This window comes from Arvicanthis niloticus, chromosome 21 (genome assembly GCF_011762505.2).
Source record: "Arvicanthis niloticus isolate mArvNil1 chromosome 21, mArvNil1.pat.X, whole genome shotgun sequence".
NCBI lineage: Eukaryota > Metazoa > Chordata > Mammalia > Rodentia > Muridae > Arvicanthis > Arvicanthis niloticus.
This window is the reverse complement of record NC_047678.1, coordinates 17,172,608-17,193,837: the sequence shown is the minus strand read 5'-3', so window position 1 is coordinate 17,193,837 and position 21,230 is coordinate 17,172,608. Positions and strand designations below refer to the sequence as shown.

General features: G+C 43.7%; 1 protein-coding gene across 29 annotated transcripts in view; it reads left to right on the top strand.

Moving 5' to 3' along the window:
* The window catches only part of Zbtb38 (zinc finger and BTB domain containing 38), a 93,154-nt gene that overhangs the window by 50,835 nt on the left and 21,089 nt on the right, over positions 1–21,230 (top strand). For 12 of the 29 annotated variants that reach the window (XM_034484453.2, XM_076917820.1, XM_076917822.1 and 9 more), the window contains one exon: positions 11,610–17,857. The exons of 16 other annotated variants lie outside the window; for them this stretch is intronic. In XM_034484453.2, coding sequence (XP_034340344.1) covers positions 11,610–15,179 — 3,570 coding nt within the window. In that variant the 3' untranslated portion in view covers positions 15,180–17,857. Of the gene's footprint in view, positions 1–5,209; positions 5,235–11,609; positions 17,858–21,230 lie in introns of those variants that run through there. One more of the 29 variants, XM_076917823.1, reaches the window with a different exon arrangement.

Sequence of the window (21,230 nt, the reverse complement as noted above, 5' to 3'; positions counted from 1 at the left end):
AACTCTAAGGTAGGCCCTGCTGCAACAAGGTGTCCTCTGACCTCCACATATACGCCATATGTACGTCCATAAATAGTTTAAGGGAAAAAGGACTGCAGCAAGGCTTACTGGGGTAAGGTATGTAACGTGAGCAGTGGTGCTAGGCACAAACTGTGCTGGTTAGGTATTGGGCCCAGCGTAAGGATGCCACATTTACCTGCCCATCTTCCCTGCCAGGAGACAAGTCTTCAGTGGGGCTTTTGATGCATCCGTGAAGAATGTGGATGCCATTTTACACTAATACTTGGAAAAGCTGCCCAGAGGGGCTGCAATATAAACATGCATGAGAATAGTCATTTATTTCATAAAGTAGTCAGAAGTCTGCTTCTGGCTTGAGGGTACACCATAATTTCTTGAAGAATGCAAAGCACACGGTAGGATGCAAGCATGCTGTCCTGTTTCCAAAGCCCCAATGCAGCAGCAATGACACTTGGTTCTTTCTGAGTCGCACTCTTGCATCCGATTGCACTCTTGAGCTGAGTACCCCCTTGAGAAGCACACACTGCCATGCATTTCTTACTTTGCTGTTGGTTGCCTCATGGGGGAAGTTGGCACACATGTGTCTTTCGGGTAAGTCACATGCTGGGTACTGGTATGCACAGGCACCCACAGTCTGTAACCCAGAAGTAGGCCACAGGCCCAGCAGCAGCTCCAAATGAGCTACTCCTCAGTAAAGAAAGCGGGAACTGTGGTCAGAAGGCATTAAAAGTGACTGCAGGGAGCAGGGAGCCGTATGAGTGTCAGAGGGAGGAGGCCACTCAGAAATTTACATACCCTTTACATGTCCTTTACACACCCCTGACATCAACTGCGCATACATGAGGCCAACTTTACATTTTTAGTGCTAAGAAAATTCTTAAAACCTTTGGGACACAGTCTTACTGTGTGGCTCTAGCTGGCCTGGAGCTCACAGAGATCTACCTGCCTCTGCTTCCTGAGTGCTGAGGTTAAAGGTGTGTACTACCACACCTAGCCTGGAAATTAACTTTAAAACTGTTGCCAGTTCATTCTAGGTATCTAAGACAAAGGCCTGGGCCATGGGCTTTAAGCAAAATGTTACCATGGAGCTTAAAGGACTGGTTTTTCCTTTCCTTCCTTCAAGTCAAAGAAGTGGTAGTGTTAGCTTGGGACAGAAATGGCCATGGTGGCCAGCTGATGGGCTTTGAGGAAGTAATTGAATCCTGAGGGCTCTGACCTCCTCAGTGGCTTACGGTGCAGATGAATCCATGTTCATATTATGAATCCATAATTTGATGGTATTGCCAGGAGTAGATGGGAACAAGGAAATTCAGCAAGTTGGAAGAAGTAGGTCGACATGCTCGTTCCCAGCAACTCTTACTCATTCTGCTTCCATGTCTCGTGAAGGAGGTTCACGCTGGAAGCTGGTCTCCCCCTGCAGGATCTCTCTTCCCAGAGTTCTAGGGCTTCCCACAGTTGATCTTATGCTGTGCCCAGGCTAGACCCTCACAGTCCTCTGCTTCACTGGCCTGTAATGAAAGGGTCAATCTATACTCTCATTCTTGTTAGGGGGAGCACTAGAGCTTGCCTTCCTTCGGGCCAGCAAATCTGGGCTCTGTGGATGTTTTCTGGGCTGCGCGGAGAACACTGACTGATTACATACCAGCCTACGCCTGGAAAATGCCTATGGTACAGCTGCTGTAAACACCTGGACTTCTGGGGGCGGGGGGGGTGCTCCTCGGCCCAAGACCCATTGTCTGGCAATGCCTAGATTGTCCTGAAGACTGCCAACTCTGGCCCTCATCCTCCACTGTCCCACGTGGGGCCCCTAAAGCATATTCTTCAGCAGCTTTCAGTAATCTGACCTGGGACTCACTGGCTGCTATGATAGCCCTTCTGCTTACGGGTCTGTCCCTCTGCAGGCTTCTTCAGCAATGATCTTGTGTGATAGATTTGCAATTTGGACACAGCACCCTTTTGTGTATACAACAAGTACCTTCTAGCAGGCTGAACACCCTCCCCCACCAGAAACCGCATCCCTTGTTATATGAGTAACTGCTATGGGCTCAATTTCTCCATGTCTCCTATAAGGCATGATAACGATACCAGCTTCTATGTCTCAAGCCTTGCCTCAGTTCGTTCGTTTAATCCTATCAGTGTATAGTAATCTTTTCATTGTATCCAGTAGAATCCCAGAACCGTGGAAGGCACTAAATGAGTTAATATGCAGAATGCTTCACAAAGTTATGTGCTTTTCATGCACATAAACTCATGCAGGTACACACAAGTGAATAAATAAAAGTAAGTAAATCTTAGAAAACAGTGGATTTGGAGAATTTAGAAGATGGAAGTTGTAATGAACTGTCTTTCTGTAGTATTGATTTGTAAACGTATACCTATGGGTGCTCAACGTGTAGTGTGTGGTGTTGGACCACGCCATGCGCCGTGGAACCCGAAAGCCGTGGGGGTGGATGGAGATGAGAGTGCAGGAGACAGACCTTCAAATTTTCATTTCTGCTTGATTCTAAGACAAGGTCTCCTGTGTAGCCCAGGTTGGCCTCAAACCTATGTCACCCTGTCACTTGTTATATAAGTAGGCTGCCTCAAACCCCCAATCTTCCTTTTGTAGCATCCCTAGTGTTGAAATTACAGGCATGCACCACCACACCAGGCATCACAGGCTGGGTTTCTCATCCGGCTGAGCCATCTTTGCTTCACACGTTTTTCTCTTTTCTCACTCCACAAAACCTGCGTGGCTTCCGTGTATCATGAGCAGCAAGAGTAGAAAGGCTTGTCCCTCTCATAGCTCATTCCAGTTCCTGGAAAGACAGTGAAGAGGACGCAGTAGCCTCCCCCCCACCCCTTTCATCTATAGTTTGACTTTCTGCCGTTTCAGTTATCTAAGGTCAGGTGATCATATGTGATAGAAAAGTCTAGAAGTAACTCATGAGTACGTAACTTTTATTATAGTCTGTTTGTTAGACTTTAATTACTGTTAATGTCTAATTGTGCCTAATCTGTACGTCAAGTTTTATCATAAATGTATGTATAGGGAAAACTGTGTTTATATGTGGTGAGGGTAGAACTCTCAGGGCCCTGCATATAACTAGGGACTGAGATTTGTGCAGTAATTGTGGGTTGAGAAAGCAGTGTGAGTGGAGTGTTGACTTACAAACACATTTATTTTCTGGTACAAATTAGTGTTGCTTTAAACAGAATGTCTCAAATGTAAGGGACAAAGAGTGTGCAAGGAAGGCAAGGAAGAGTTAATGATAGCCCAGGATGGCCAGGAACATGAGGCTGCTTGCTTTCATATTGCCTTGAATCAGGCAATATGAGGACCAAGTGTCATACATAGATGGGCCTACGGCAGATACTTCATGTCTAGGTCAGAGCAGAGGGAAGATAAGATAGGGCCATATAGAAGACGTGCCTTGAGAGTCAGAGCTAAGCCTGAAGCATGAGAGGAAGCATGCAGTGCCTGAGTTAGGATACATTAAAGGTTCCAAGGCCAGAAGAAACTTGGCAGGTGGAGAAGCAAAAGGAGTCTATGTGTGGAGCAGGGAGAGAGTGAGATAGGAGAGAGTGGGGTGCCCCATGGATAACAAAGTGCCCTGCAGGCTGCAGAGAAACCTGGATTTTATCCCAGGATAGGGAAAGGCCTCTGAAGGCTTGTAGCATGGATTGGCCAGATCTCTCTGTATTTGTACTCTAATCCAAGGTCAGGTGTGTGAACAGTTCTAAGTTCTACCCATAGTCAATTGGCAGGTCCCAGTCAGTTTAGTTCCCTAGCTGTTTGCTAGCATTCACTGAACCCCTACTATGTGCTGCATACTTCACTTGCCAGGTTGTGTTGAACCCCCAGTCTGTGCTAAGTGATATACTTGCTGGGTTACATGTGACACATTCACAGAACCCCTACTGTGCATTCAGTGATGTGCTTGCTGGTGTGTGTGTGTGTGTGTGTGTGTGTGTGTGTAATTTCATCCCCTCTACCAACTTCCAGGAAGAATCAGCATGAACTGTGATTTCATATCTTGTGTTGAGTCCCCGGGGAAGGTTGGGGACCGATGGCAGTAGATTCAGAGCTGAGTAGCAGTTGGTACTCTGTCCATTTTAGGATAACCTGTCCTTGCCACTAGTTAAATGTGCATTCTTGTTCAGAAGCCAGAATGTGCAACAGCTCTTCCCTGTGACAGCCCCAGGAGTAGCAGTCGAGTGAGAAAGAAGGGCCATCCTCCACTCAGTCCGCCCATACTTCAAGTTCACAGGAAAGCCGTATTTGCTCTTTAAAACCCACTGTCTCCATAGACAGCTCATCCCTGCACTGAGACATTTCAGAGAACAGGAATCTGCCCTAAGGAACAATATTCAGATTGAAAGTATTTTCAACATTTGGGACTCTTGAGTGTTGGTGGAATTTGCTGAAATAAGGACACAGCACTCTGAGGGCTTAGGAGACAGGCTCTGAGCCTGTTTGCCAGGTTTCTCAAGCCAGCAGGTGTCTGGGCAAGCTTGATCCTGAGATGCACCCAAGGCAGGCAGGCCACCCTAAACACTGCTCTGTTTCAATGAGGGGGAAAAGAACCCATGAACCTGTTCCCCTTTCATCTTTACAAACATGCAACGCAAAATGTTTAGCTGGGCCCATTGCATCATTCACGAATCTGACAATACCCGTTCTTACAGTCTGTGCACGCAACTACAAGTCTGGAGGCCCGTTGTTTACCCACACACTATAATGGGTGAGGTTGCCCCAGCCAGCCACCCCTATGTGGAGTGCATTCGGTAGCTCACAATGTCACTCTTGAGTTTCAGGTAAGAAAGTGAACTTCCCTTGCCACACCGCGTTACCTTGAATCTGGTACCTTTCAGTGTGTTGCATGCACTACTCATCCAGGCCCCTGCTAGGCCTCATTTTGAAGACAAAAATCAAAGGGATGCTCCTCTTCCTAGACTCAGCTCTGCGCTATAAAGGGCTTCTGTTTTGTAATCTGTTTTTGAGATCTGGTGCTTGTATTTCTAACACCCAATCACGTGTGGTCTGACGTAGACCTCACCATGACTGTGAGCAAATGCGAGGATGTGTGTGGGATGGCGGAGCCAGCTCCCTGTAGCAAACCGTCCTTTGTCAGAAAATTTCCATAGAGCCTCGCAACCCCACACAGTGGGTTCTCCTTCCATAGGCCTGCACTAGCCGGATATGGAATGTGAGTTTGACTTTTGCAGGATTCCAGGTCAGTACCCTCATGTAGAGCATTCTTTTTTTAGTTAGGGTTGATTTCTAAGTTTCTTTTTATAGAACACGACTTGCAGTAGAGAGGGAGAAAGTTGTTTGTCAGTTCAACTCTATTATTTCATTTATGTCAGGAACCGAGCTGCCGGCTACAAGGCTCGGCCTTCTTTAGTGGGAGGATTTAGAAACCTGGGGTCCAGACTAGCTCTGGAGAGCAGCCTTCCCCTGGAATGAGCTGTTTCCTCTCCTCTGTCGTGTCCTAGAGATTTACCGATAAAACGCAACAGACTTTAGGAGTTGGGGAGATGGCCCGCAGAACAAAATGTTTATTTTGCAAGCTTGAGGACCTGAGTTTGGGTCCGCAACACTCAGGTAATGCAGATCCTGTAACTGTAGTGCTTGGGGGACAAACAGGGGAATATGGAGACCTCACCGTCTATCTGACTGGTAACCTTCATGTTCAGTGAGAGACGCTGGCTCTTAAAAAACAAAACAAAAACCAAGGCGGTCTCTTCATATGCACAGACAGGCACCCACGGGCATGCACATGTGTACACATGCACACACATGCACACCAAATGCCAGATTTTAATAGCAAGCTTTATAAAGAGGTATATGGTAAATCATATAGTTTGTATGGGGATTATAGTTCTAACCGTTTTTACTTCTATATATTTTGGTAGAATTGTTTTAACTGATTAGAGGGAAAGAAGCGTTAATTAAGCTGGAAATGTCGGGAAGTGGAGGTTGCATCATCACCAAGACATGTTTTCTGTATTCAGAATCAGTCTGAGAACAAAGGCCTAAGAGCAGCATCTGCTTACCTCACCTGCACATCCTTACCTTAGTATGGTGAGGGCCTGGTTTGTAAATAAATGAGTGGATAGAATTATTTGAAACAGGGAGATTGTTATGACCAAAGTAGTTCTTGAGACTTAAGAAAACAAGATGCAAGTAAATAGTAAATTGTATAGAGTAAGATGGCGGCCATGCCAATCAAAGAACGGTTTTCACTGGGAAGAGTCAGGAATGGACTCTGTGTGGTCCCATGCCCCCAGCTCCCACCCCCAGCTGCTTAGCCACACTCACATCCAAAGAGGACAGTCAAGGTGGGCAACAGCTCCCATCTGTGTAGCTGTGCACACATCTCCATCCCTCCGTCTCCCCTGTCTGCCTGGCATATCTGCTCCATGGCTTACTTTCAGTCATTTTGAATTTGGTTCTTTTAGGCATTCTTATGATTTTTTTTTCTTTAGTAAAATAATTTTCTGGAGGCAGAAATTATTTCAAAGTATTATAAATGTTGCCTTGAAGATTGGTACAGTAACTTTAAAGTTTTTGTTTTAGGATATATTTATCCTCTTTTTATTTATGTATATGAGTGTTTTATCTGCACCTTTGTCTGTGTGCCACTTGTATGCCTAGTGCCCACCAAGGCCAGAAAAGGTGCCAGATCCCCTAGACCTAGAGTTATAGATGGTTGTGAGCTGTCTTGAAACCAGTCCCTGGACTTATTTATCATTGAGAATTCAAAGAGATTTTGTTCATCTGAGGTCTGTCATTATTTACCATATTCAAAAATTCAAATGAGCATTTAAATACTTATGCAGAATGACTGTGGTCACCCTAATTAAACAATAAAGTAACGTTTCATGTCAAATGACGATTGTGTGAAAAAAAACCAGTGAGGAACATGGTATTATATTTTGTCAAATGTCTTCAATTTTGGCTTAATAGAAAGACAATTTGATTTTCACATCTATTCCTGCATCCAGTAATACAGCATGATATATTAGTTGAGGTACATAAAGAAATTCATCCTTGCACAAATAAAGAGTTGAAAAGACTTTTTAAAAAGTAGCCTTTCGGGTTAACCATGGATATTCTTTGATATTACACCAAAGTTTGACATGATTTCTTACAAGTTGGTAGCAGCAGGGATTCTGAACATTTTGCATTTTTTACATTTAAGTCTCGTAGTATCTTTTGCACCTTTTAACACATGCATTATTTTGTTTTTAAGATTTGTTTATTTATTTTATGTATGTGGGTACACTATCACTCTCTTCAGACACACACCAGAAGAGGGCATCAGGTCCCATTACAGATGGTTGTGAGCCACCATGTGGTTGCTGGGAATTGAATTCAGGACCTCTGGAAGAACAGCCAGTGCTCTTAACCACTGAGTCATCTCTCCAGCTCTCAGTATGGACTTTTAAGTGTTTTACATATACCACTTTTTTTTATTACACAGGATGCTTACACAGATACACATCTCAAGAGTAAGTTATTAAAATGATTAGTTTTTACTCCTTCTATTGAGTATCTCTGGTGTGGCGTCTGCTGAGGTATCTGCCAGCACCTACCTGTCATCCCTTGCCCCAGATTATGCTTTTCAACCTATTGAAAAGCATTAATAATACTCTATATCATTACAAAGTAGTTTTGATCTCACATTTTGGAAAATGTCTTAGGAAACCCAGAGGCCCTTGAAACATGCTTTGAAAACAGCCAGACTAAAGGAATAAAGTTGACAAGAACTGATTTCTATTTTCCTCTTAATTATGCTCCCAGTAAAGTAGAATTGGGGTCTTTGGTCTTATTTTTAAGGTTCTGTCTTGGGAGGTTGTTTTTACAGTGTGTCTATTGAGACATTTGCTCTAGAAGCCAGAGGGTGCTCAGATGAGCTATTCCTTGAGATGGGTATGTCTAAAAACTGCCATGGAGAGCTCTAGGCTGGAGGAGGAACAGCCCTTGAAGAGGAAGGAAGAAAGATGTACACAGAAAGTAAAGATCTTCCAAAGCTTATGACAAAGGCAGTCCATGAAGGGAAAATATGCTGACTGGACATCTGGGTGTGAGACAGGAAGGCCAACATGGAGTAGGGACTCCTACCCCTGACCGTTTGAATCTACCATGAACAGAAATTTGTTTTGTTTTCTAATGAGGTAGACAGTTCTGGAGCTGTGACTGTGGGTCAGTTAAGTTTGCTCCACATGAACAAACAGGAAGACCCAAGTTTGGCCCCATTGCCCATGTGAGAAAGTTGTGCATGCTTGCAGTCCCAGCACTGAGGATCGACTCAGGTATATCCCTGGAACTTGCATAGCCTAAAATAATGAGTCCTAAGTCCCAATGAGAGACCTTGTCTCAAAACACAAAATAGATGGCTCCTTAGGAACAATACCTGAGATTGACCTCTGACCTCCACATGGCCATGTACACACATGCCATGAACCCCCGAAAATACACATTTGTACACACACACATGAACATATATACACAAGGTGGTTAATTTTGAAAGAAAATATAGCAAAAAATAATTTTATTACTTGTATTTACTTATTTGTTAGATTTATCTATTTTTAAACAGGTTCTCCCTGTAGCCCAGGCTGGCCTTGAACTTATGGTCTTCTTGCCTCAGCCTCCTAAGTACTAGGATTACAAGTTTACAAGTATGTAACAAGGCCCATGGTCTTAAAACTCAGGTCAGTCATGGGAAGTATCTAACTTAGCTGCCCATGCTTACACTACATGTATGTATATTTGTTCTGTAGACCTGTGCTGTAGCTGGAGACAAGCCAGCAGAAGAGTTCAAGTATGCTGACTAACTAGAATTTCCCTGTGACATACTCAAATAAGATGTATTTTATGTTAACACACACAAAATGTTTATATTGAAGTTTATAGAACTATATATTGTTTACATATTAAGTTATGTAAATATAGGATGACCCTTCATCTTTTGAGAATTGAGTCCCAGTACATGCTAGTTCCCTGACACAGTTATTAATTACACTTCTTTCTCTAGTTTCCTGTTTTGAGTAGTGAATAATTCATTCTATTTCTATATCTGTACTTATAGAAATATAATACATAATATATGCATATATTCATTTAAATGTTCATATACATTCATACATTCATACATATGTATCTATATACATGTTTGTATTTATATATTCAAAAGGTGATTTTATTTATTCATTTATTTGATTTTTCAAGACAGGGCTTCTCTATGTAGCCCTGGCTGTCCTGGAACTTGCTGTGTCAACCAGGCTGCCCTCCAACTTACAAAGATCCACCTGCCTCTATCTCTGGATCACTAGAGTTAAAGGCATGTACCACCACTGCTCGGTAAAAGCTGCTTTTAAAAGTTATTCTGGATAAAATACAAACTTGGGGCTGATCTGACAATGGCTCAACAGATATCAAGGCATTTGTGAGGCAAGGCTGACAGCCTGAGTTCAATTCCTGGGACCCACACAGAGTGAAGAGAAGAAACAACTCTACACAAGTGTCCCCTGCCCTCCATGTGTGCTACTTCACAAGGCTATCACCACACACACACACACACACACACACAGACACACACACACACAAGATAATAGTAAAAGTAAACAGTACAGACTTAGGAGAACTACAGCACAGAGAGTGATAACAGTTCTCTAGTTACAGATTGTTTTAATATTGGCTCACTAAAATTTTTATATTTAGAACATTCTTATTAGCCTTTTAAAATATTTTTTATTTTATGCATTATGGGTGTTTTGTCTACATGTATGTCTGTCTACCACATGTGTGTCTAGTACCCACAGAGACCAGAAGAGGGCATCATATTCCCCAGAACTGGAGTTAAGGACAGTGTGCACTGCCATTGGGTGCTGAGAATCAAACATGGGTTCTCTGGAAGAGCAGCCAGTGCTCTTAACTGCTGAGCCAGCCCCCATCCCCACCCCCACGCCCAGCCTGTTCATGTTTTTCTATCATAGTAACACTGCTGAGAATAGCAAACTTGTTGCATGAAACTCTTTTTAGAAAACATTTTAGTGATTACACGTAAATCAAATCTTTTTTCTGACTCACACTTTTTTGTTCCAATCTACTGTAGGCCTTCTATCTGCAGAGGCACCGTGATTTCCGTTACTCTCTGGGATAAAATGTGGAGGGTTTGCTGTGAGGTGCTTGCATCTGTAATGTCAGAGAGTGCAAATGTTGGTGCAAATGGCCCTCCTCCCCTTCAGTGCTGCCCTAAGTCCCCATTTGCCTGTGTCCTGCTTCCTTTGCAGCTGTTGTGACAAACCATTCTACGTTAGACTTAGAAACATACTTTCCTGGACTACTGTCTCATGGTCTCTTTGTTTGGCTTTAGTATTCCACAGGGTTTGTTTTAAAACTCTGGTCTATCTAGCCTGGTTATAATAAAGGAGAAATCAAATAAAGAGTAGGCTGGTTCTCCCCCAGGCCATGTGTAGAAAGGGGGCAGGGTGTCCCTGGCGGTCAGACTCAGTTACAGACATAGCCACTCAGAAGAGAAGCGCCTCGGAGGACTAAGGTAAAAGTGGCTCCTTCCATTCTTGCTGCTTCTCTGAGTAGATAACCCTCGCATAAAGGTACCGCTCATTTATGGGAAGCTTTTAAAAATAAATTAATAAATTGTTTCTGCTTTATGAATTATGTTTGGATCAGATTATCAAGGTTACATAGAAGAGGCTGAGGTTATGTCTTAACAGTAGAGCCTTTGACTAGCATGTAGAGGCCAGAGATTCAGTCCTCAGCCCCACACACATGCGCACTCATACGCACACGCACAGGCACACACATACACATGCATCAGATGAAGCCAGGTGTGTCGATGGATATCTTTATATCTAGTACACAGGAAGCAAAGGCAGGCAGATCTCTGAATTCAATGCCAGCCTAGCCTACATAAACTAGTTCCAGGCCAGAAGGGCTTGGGTTGTGACTCACCTAGCACATGTGATAGCCAGGCTTTAATCTGTAGGTCATGGAGTATCAGGGGAGAACATTTGGAAGAAGACAGAGGTAGATGGATCTCTGAGTTCAAGGTTATCTAGCTTTGTCTAGATAACCAGTTGCATGCTAGTCGAGACAAAATAGTAAGACCTTGTGTTAAGGGAGGAAAGTCAGATGAAACTCGAATGTTTCTAAAAGACCATGATGTTGCTCAGCTCTAGAGTCTCCATGCAGCGGCCTCCCCCCCAGTGGGGATACCCTCTCTGCTTGGACATACAGAAACTTGCCCTACCCATATTTGGATACATACACATAGCCAAGACTTTGCAGAAGGCAGGGGAAGGAATCCTGGGAGGATTTCCAACTACAGCTACTTGCAATGGCATGAGAAACAGTCTAGGGCAAGATGAAGGCTGGCCTTCTGTTGACTTCCAAGTCTGAGGGAAAACAACAGGATGAGATAAACATCCGAGTTCTTATGTGTTAAAAACAAAAAACAAAAACAACAACAACAAAAAAAAAAAACAAAAACAAAACAGTGTTCCCAGAAGTAGCACATAGCCTAGAAATGACCAAGGCACCGATGGGAGGCCCCCTGACCATTTGTTTCTTGTTTCAGATGACAGTCATGTCCCTCTGCAGGGACCTCAAGGACGACTTTCACAGTGACACTGTGCTCTCCATCTTAAATGAGCAGCGCATTCGGGGCATCTTATGTGATGTCACCATCATCGTGGAAGACACCAAGTTTAAAGCCCACAGCAATGTGCTGGCTGCCTCAAGCCTTTATTTCAAAAACATCTTTTGGAGCCATGCGATCTGCATTTCCAGTCACGTCCTGGAGCTGGATGATCTGAAAGCCGAAGTGTTTACAGAAATACTCAATTATATCTATAGCTCCACCGTTGTGGTCAAGAGACAGGAAACCGTCACTGATCTTGCAGCTGCAGGGAAAAAGCTGGGAATATCATTCTTAGAAGACCTTAGTGACCGAAACTTCTCAAATTCCCCAGGCCCTTACGTAGTCTGCATTACTGAAAAGGGCGTGGTTAAAGAAGAAAAAAATGAGAAAAGGCACGAAGAACCAGCTGTCACTAATGGGCCAAGGATCACAAATGCGTTTTCCATCATTGAAACGGAAAATAGTAATAACATGTTTTCTCCCCTGGACTTGAGAGCAAGCTTCAAAAAAGTGTCTGATTCCATGAGAACGGCCAGCCTTTGCCAGGAGAGAACCAGTGTCTGCCATGAGGCAGAGCCTGTCCGCACGCTGGCCGAGCACTCGTATGCCGTATCTTCCATCACTGAGGCTTATAGGAGTCAGCCTCTGAGGGAACATGACAGCAGCTCGTCTGGTAAAACGGGAAAAGAAAGTGATGAAGCTCTTGCCACAAAAGCAAAGTCATGCCGAAAGCCAAAGACCCAAACCCAGGATTCTGACTCAACCACAGAAAATATGCCACTCCCTCTAGTAACCTGCCCAGAGGTGAATCAAGAAAGAAGCCCACAGCCAGCTCCAATTCTGTCACACACAGAACCTCCCAGCAATGAAGGAGATGCCCATTTTCCTAGGGAAGATGAAAACCAACCCTCTGATCCTCCTGGTCCACCAGCAGCGGAGGTCCCGCCCCTCATTTATAACTGCAGCTGCTGTTCCAAATCCTTTGACAGCAGCTCACTGCTCAGTGCTCACATGCAGCTCCACAAGCCCACCCAGGAGCCTTTGGTGTGTAAGTACTGCAACAAGCAGTTCACCACCCTCAACAGGCTGGACCGGCATGAGCAGCTCTGCATGAGGTCTAGCCACGTCCCCATCCCAGGGGCAAACCAACCGTTCTTGGAAAACTACCCCACTATTGGACAAGATGGAAGTTCGTTCACAAGCCCAGAATCGTTAGTACCAGAAACTAGAATTGGCGAACTATCCAGCGCTGGGAGTGCCTTGTCAGACATGGACCACGTGGTGAAATTTGTGAACGGGCAGATGCTCTACAGCTGCACTGTGTGCAAACGTAGTTATGTGACTTTGTCCAGCCTCCGGAGGCATGCAAATGTCCACTCGTGGAGAAGAACATACCCTTGCCATTACTGCAACAAAGTATTTGCACTGGCTGAGTACAGGACGCGACATGAAATCTGGCACACTGGAGAGAGGCGGTACCAGTGCATTTTCTGTCTTGAGACTTTTATGACCTACTACATATTAAAAAACCATCAGAAGTCTTTTCATGCCATAGATCACAGACTCTCCATCAATAAAAAAACAGCGAACGGAGGCTTGAAGCCTACTGTGTATCCATACAAACTTTATAGGCTCTTGCCTATGAGATGCAAGAGGGCACCTTATAAGAGCTACCGGAATTCTTCCTGTGTAAGTGCTCAAGGAAACAGTCAAAGGGGTGAATCTGTACCTGATACATTCATTGTTCCGAATCTGCAAAGTTCTGAAATGCCCACACTGGACTTCCAAGATGGCAGAAACACATTGACCTGTAGCCCTGCCATCCCAGTGGAAACACCTTCACGGCAGGACACACCCACTTCTGCCAAAGTAAAAAATGCAGAAGGCATCAAATGGAGGAAGCAGAAAACCAATCTCGTCGATAACTTCAGTTCAACTGAGGTGTCGGTTTCCTCCACTGGAAACACTGTTGGCGCCACCCTACAGGCCGAGCGGGCATATGTCTCATCTGTGGGCAAGGGTAGCGAGCACTCGGCCTCTGTGATCAGCTACAGCGGCTCGGTGCCCTCGGTCATTGTGCACAGCAGCCAGTTCTCGTCGGTGATCAAGCACAGCAATGCCATCGCTAGCCTGACCAACAGCAACCACAAGTCTCCTTCACAACCAGTGGTCAGTCCAACCCTGGTCAAGGATAGCAAGCCTGAGGCAGAGAAAGCCAGTAAACTTGCGAGCAGGCCCAAAAGCATTAAGGAGAAAAAGAAAGCTGTTCCGTGTAACAGGGGAGAAATAACAGAGGAGGCAAAATACGTTGCTGATCATGGAGGATCTTCAGGCAAAAGCACAAATGTCAAAGAAACCAGTAAGATTGAAACTTATATCGCAAAACCTGCTCTGCCTGGTACCTCCACAAATAGCAATGTTGCACCCCTTTGCCAAATAACAGTGAAAATTGGGAATGAAGCCATCGTGAAAAGGCATATCCTTGGGTCTAAGCTGTTTTACAAAAGAGGGAGAAAACCCAAGTATCAAATGCAGGAGGAGACGTTGCCTCGGGAGAGTGACCCAGAAACCCATGGAGACAGCCCCCTTGGGCTGTGCCAGGCTGAATGTGTAGACATGAGTGAAGCATTTGATGAAGCGAGTGACCAGGACTCCACTGATAAGCCGTGGCGCCCATACTACAACTACAAGCCCAAGAAGAAATCCAAACAATTGAGAAAAATGAGAAAAGTCAAGTGGAGGAAGGAGCGTGGAAACAGAAGCCCCATCAGCCGGTGCAGATACCCAGCTGAACTGGATCGCGCAGAGGTGAAACTGCCCCCGGATAAGGCCTTCGAAGAAGAAGAGAATAAAGAGATGCCCAAGCTGCAGTGTGAGCTCTGTGACGGTGACAAAGCAGCAGGGGCGGGAGCCGAAGGCAAGCCCCACCAGCATCTCACTTTGAAGCCTTACATCTGCGAGCTCTGTGCGAAGCAGTTCCAGAGCTCCTCCACGCTCAAGATGCACATGAGATGCCATACTGGAGAGAAGCCGTACCAGTGCAATACCTGTGGGCGGTGCTTCTCCGTGCAAGGGAACCTACAGAAGCACGAGCGCATCCACCTGGGCGTGAAGGAATTCATCTGTCAGTATTGTAACAAGGCATTCACACTGAACGAGACGCTCAAGATCCATGAAAGAATCCACACGGGGGAGAAGCGCTACCACTGTCAGTTCTGCTTCCAGGGTTTCTTATATCTCTCCACAAAAAGGAACCACGAGCGGAGGCATGTTCGGGAGCATGATGGGAAAGGCTTTGCTTGCTTCCAGTGCCCCAAAATATGCAAAACAGCTGCTGCCCTCAGAATGCACCAAAAGAAACACTTATTCAAGACTTTAACTAAGCAAGAGGAAACAGGTGACATGTGCCACGAAAACTCCGATCTCTTGGAGAATCAACTTTGCACTGATTCGGAAGACAGCGACCAAAAGGATGACATAAAAACCTTTGCAGAAAATGTCCTTTGAGTGACAACAACAGTTAGAAAAGTCTTCGAATTTGTTTGTGATTTTTTTTTTTTTTTTTAGTTTTTTTTTTAAGCTTAGTTTTGTTCACATAATAGTCACAAAGGATGGGGGTGGGGTGTTAATTTTCATTTGTGTAAACTCAAAAAAAAAAAAAAAAAAAAAAGGATCCTAACAACTATTTGGGGTTTTATCATTCACTTCACACAGAATGCATAAAACTCAAATAGCTGAATGCTCTAACAACCCGAGTATTTTGTGAAAGCTAATGAAGTTCTTAGCTGTGGGATTCCGAACAGTGAAAACAGCAGCTGAATTTTAGCCTAATTTAAACCTTTTTCACAAGCACTAACGAGGTCTGCTGAACTGTTTCTAGTCACTGGAGAGAGTAAGGGTCGGGATCATGAAATTAGAGTCTTTGAGACGTGCTAAACGGTGTACGAGCTATGACAGTATTTATTGCCATTGAGTTTCTGCACTATTAATCTTTGGTAAACTGATGAGTATTTGCAAAATACTTAACAATATAATTGAAAATATGTAATAGGTAACCTAAAGTAGGACATTCAGATATCATCTAGAAATACTTTTCTGCAACATAAACCTTGTAAAATACGTATATGAATCACTATAACTTTTAGCTGTCTATATGTCCCTTGTAGAGAATCGTAATGAGCAATAGACCTCAGAGAAATGAGGACTGCTGTAGAAATCAGTAAAGCATTTGGATCTGACTGACGAGCATGTGCGTGCTTCTTGATGGAATGCTGTGCTGTTCTCTTGAAGTATGGCTGAGCTGTTATTAGAACTGGTCCACTCAAGTCACACAGAACATAGGTCATGCCTTATCTATGGGGAAAGCCTTCCCAGACTTACCTGAAATTGTCTATGTATATGTATAATCCTCTGCAGTGGCCTCGCCTCAGAGAATGAAGAATGGTCAAATTCTTCAGAACTCTCTGCAGTCTTCCAGTCATCCCCAGGCCATGGATGTTGGGGGCTATCCCACCCAGACTTAAGGGGTCAAATAATCCTGACCCCTCCCATCCCACTGAAGCAGCATGCATGAGGTTGAGGGCAAGACACACCTCTTTGGTAATTAAGTCACAGGCACTTGGAAATGGCAGAAGGCCTAATTCCTCCGTTTTACACCTTCTTGGAGATAATGCAGCCCACAGGTACATAGTAGTTAAAAGGACAACAGACTCCCCACACACATACACTGATGAGGACAAGGGGACCTGATGGCCTTCTTTGCCTATCACGGCAGCATTGTTTTTGAGGGATGGGGAGATAATATGGGGAAGGACAGAGTTCTGCCCCTTACAGACGTGACTGGGAGCATCCACCAAGCCAGATGCTCTGTGTTCATGCTTGCAGACATGAGCTCCCTGTTACAGCCCCACTTATATTTCTAAATCATTTTTTTACATTAATGCAGACTGTCAACATTGCCCTCAAAAGTCTAGTTGCCCTACAAGTATTTTTTTTTTTTTTATGTGAACTAGGATCCTGGAAAGCTGGAACTCATAAGATTCTTACTGTTAAGACTGCCAGAATAGGAAGGAGGGAGAGCACCCCCTGCCCTTCCAGCACCAGGATGGGCAAAATTCACCTCAGTTCAAACAGCCATTCCTGTTCGTTGGATTTAGTACTGGAAAGCCAAGGCTGGACGGTTATCAGAGGACTCCAGTTTCTCACACCAGATGTTGTGTTGTCTCCACGAAGAAGGCTTAGTGTGATTTGGGGTAGGCAAGAAAACATTTAAACACCCAGAAAAAAAAAAAAAAAAAAAAAAAGAAAGGACATGATTCAAGGTGACCTTTTATACTGTAGCACTTTGCTGTTAGCCCCAGTATGTATCTACGTTTATCATTTGTTCATCTACTTTCACCTACATACAGTATTATATACTAGAGGAAATGGGGGAACTGCAAGCAAATTGAGCTTTGTTTTGTCTGTTGTATATATATGTACACCCACACCATTTGAGTTCTGTTGAGATAGTCACAAAGGGCTTATGAAAATCACTTTTGAATTAACAACTAGATGACAAACAATCCTGTGATCCACTAATTTGTCTTATCTTGGTTATGATTATATAAAACAATTATGGATTTAAGTTGTTTTGATTTAACTACAAATATAATTATATGTATCGGTGTCTCCTGGCCCTTATATGTGTATATTTTTTAAGTGGACTTGTATGCTGATGATTCTAGACCAAAGTAAATATGGCAGGAATATTTATACCTACAAATAATTTTGCAAATATTTTCTATAATTGTATTATTCGTTTAAAATGTTGATAGCTTGTGTTAGTTTCAGGGAGGGGTGTATATTTTGATAAAATACTTGACTTTGTAATTCTGTATATTCTATACAATTTATAGAAGAGCCATTTTAAGACAACTGGTTACTTTTTTCTGTTGCTGATTGTGTTAATGTTATGAGTGGTGTTTAAGTTTGCATCAAGTACATAATGACCAAGTAGAATTAAAGTGTAAACAGTGAACATACTGTATGCCGTACAAGATATATTGTAACTTGCTGTTTTAGCATCTGTATTTTGGTTAGGAAATATGATTAAATGCAGATGTTAAGAGTTGGAAAGGTCTAATTTTATTTTTAGAAATAATAAATATAAATTTGTTTTGCTTGATTAAAATAGCTTATTCCTATATTAAGTCTCTTTTTTAAATGACTTACTGTTAATTCTTTTGTGGAGCTATTTCATCTTTGTGAGTCATGCCTTTGTTACATACAACAGTCATTCAATATAATTGTTTCCTTGCTTACATTTTATGGAACCTACATGCTTAGGACTCATAAACTGTGATATTAAAATAGGGACCAGACATGGTGGCAGATTCATTTAATCCTAGGACTCAGGAAGCAGAGGCAGGCAGAACTGAGTTTGAAGCCAGCTCGTCTACGTAATGAATTCCAGGCCAGCCAGAGACACCAAAACAAACCAACCAAAAAGAAACCCAAAACAAAGCACACACACAACAAAAACCATAAACTGAATAAGAGACATCAAATGCTTTTAGTAAATGAGTGTTGGGAATAAGCCTGATGTTCTGGTACATCAAAGTGAAAGTCTCACTTGGAAGTATTACAGAAAACAGATATTTACTGAATCCCACGTCTTTGGGTCTAGGCGTTCATTATTAACCCCCATCCCTAAAGGGAAGCACATTAGCTACGTTGTAGAGACTTTGAGACAGTTCCTCAGCTAGGAAGGGAGCTTGAACTTTCTTGGCTCTTTCGAGAAAAATGCTTATAATACACTGGAGAGTGCGGGACAAGACAAAGTTGTGCAGCTTTGGGATGTTCTAGAACAGTGTTTCTCCACCTCCCCAATGCTGTAACCCTTTAATACAGTTCCTCATGCTGTGGTGACACCCCAACCATAAAATATTTTCACTACTACTTCATGACTGTAATTTTGCTACCCCTATGAATAGCAATGTAAATATCTCTGTGTTCCGATGGTCTTAGGTGACCCCTGGGAAAGGGTCCTTCGACCTTCAAAGGGTTCACAGCCTACAGGTTAAGAACCACTGTTTGGTAGACTTCTGTGAAATGGGCTTGAAGAGGCTGTTTCCAGATCAGTGTCATGTGTCCTGAGTGCTGAGTTGCTCTTCTGGGCCAGGGATATTTCCCCATAAAACCTGCTTCCAAGACAATGGAGTGAAGCTATGGCTTCGGGCCACTATCAGCTGGCAATATTTCACATGAAAAGAATCCCATTGCCACAGACTAACCTTAGCCGATTATCCTGTGGCAAACGCAGGGAATCATGAAGGGAAATAAGCAAAGAGGGTTCCACGCTCAGCAAATACAATCCACCAACACAAAGATAATTGGCATTTTTAATAATTTGAATGAGAATCCAATGAAGATTGTGGCATAATTTTTTGACCAGTAGACTCCCTCTCCGTTTCTCTCCCCTTTTAAATTTAGTTGTAAGGAGATGAAGCTGTCCACAGTGTAGGAATTGCCAAAAACAAAACAAAACAAAACCACCTTCCTCCGTGGAACATTAGGAATTATGATTCCATTAGGAAGCACACCATGCTGAAGACGTTGAGTATATTTTAGAGATAGATTTCATAATTGTTGTTGGTGTTTAGGTACCAGGAGGTAAGAAAAGGGAAGCAAGAATAACACATGGTCAGAGATCTGAGACTGGCACCAAGTTATTGAAACATAGCTGAGTTAGGTTCCGAGAATCCAGAAGCAGAAAGCAGTTTTCATGATCCAGAGGGAAACACACCAAAAACTGAGTAATTGCAACCACTGTAAAGTGCTATGAAGAAGAGATGCTTGGTGCTTGGTGCCTGGTGCTAGCAGGCCATCTACTGGGGCAGTATGCCCTAGGCCAGTGGTTCTCAACCTATGGATCGTGACCCCTTTGAGGGTCAAATGACCCTTCACAGAGGCTGCATAATGAGATATCCTGCACATCAGATATTTACATTACAAATCATAATAGTTGCAAAGTTATAGTTAGAAAGTAGCAATGGAAATAAATTTATGGTTGGGGATCACCACAACATGGGGTGGGGGCTGTATTAAAGGGTCACAGAGTTAGGAAGGTTGAGAACCACTGCCCTAGTTTAAACCTCGAAGAAAACTGACCTTGAAGTAACATTTGAGCTGAGATCTGAAAGGTGAGAGACAGCTAACAAGGAGAGGGGTTCTGGGTCTGGGGAATGGTGTGTGTTGAGGTCCACCTCTGGAGGGATCACGGTGTACGGGAAGCCCGTCATGACCAGAATGTAGATGAACCGGGCTTGGATCAAAGAGGATGACAAAGGGCTGAGGTGTGCAGGGCCTTTGTGCTGTAGACTTGGGTCTTATATGAAGAGCAACAGGGAGACACTTAGGTTAAAGATGTGGTTCAGTGCTTGCCTAGCATGTGTGAGCCCCTGGGTTCAATCCAAGGGATGGAAAGAAGGAAAAAAAGATGAAAGGGAGGCAGGGAGGGAAGGATGGAGAAATAGAGGAAAGAGTAGCCCCCTGAGTTCAAGTCCAGCATGGTCCAGCATATTGAGTTTCAGGCCACGTCAGCCAGGACTACATAGGAAAACCCTGTCCAAAAAAAAAAAAAAAAGCAAGCCACAGTGGCTGAATGTAGAAAATGCCTTGGAGGACCGTGGTGGCTAGAAACAGCCATTAGGAAGTAACTGAGCTAAAGGCAATAGTGACCTAGATTATCTGTCTGCAGTGACAATGGGGAGGAAAGAAGAAGAACTGAGAGATACTTAGGTGGAATCAGCGGGACTTGGTGTTGGGTTAGATTTGAGATACTAGGGTTAAGGGGGTTAAGGAGGTTAAGCGGGGGATCAGGGGTCATCTTTTGGTTTTTTAGAATGATTCAAACCAGAAATGAAAGATGTCTCCCATGGGACATATGTGAGAAAGAAGCCAGAGTTTCAGAGAAAACCAGTATTTGAAAGATGAGTCAAAGAAATGCCCCACTCACAGGGGTGACATGTGGAGAAGGCCAGAGTCAGATGAGAGTCAGAAGCTGCAGGACAAACCAGTGTCTGTAGAGATCAAGTTCTCTCAGTGCCCTCTGCTGTCGAATAGCAAAACCCCAAAGTCTGGGCAATCAGCTACACACCCTGGTCCCCCTAATGGTAGGGCAAGGAAATGACATGTCAGCCAGAAAAGGTTATTACTCACGTCACAGGAGCAGCCAGGCATTACCAGAGCGAAGCTGACACATTTCTGGAATGTCTGCTTTCTCTCCCACAGTCAACCAACCGGAGACCATGTACAAGAGGAGAATAGAGCATATTTGATTAAGACTTTTAGCCCTGTTTATAACTTTCAAATATCCAGACACATAATATACAGGACTCCATCAGTATTCTTGTCCTGTAAATTTGAGTGTAGGGAGGGGCCAGCTGTCACCACTTCCACAAATGCTAGCCAGCCCTGTGTGTCTGTGTAGAAGCTCCTAACCATATTAAAATGGTCTCTTCTGTCCACGGAGTCATTTCTTAACACTTCGTATGACAGTTTCTGCATCCCAGTGCT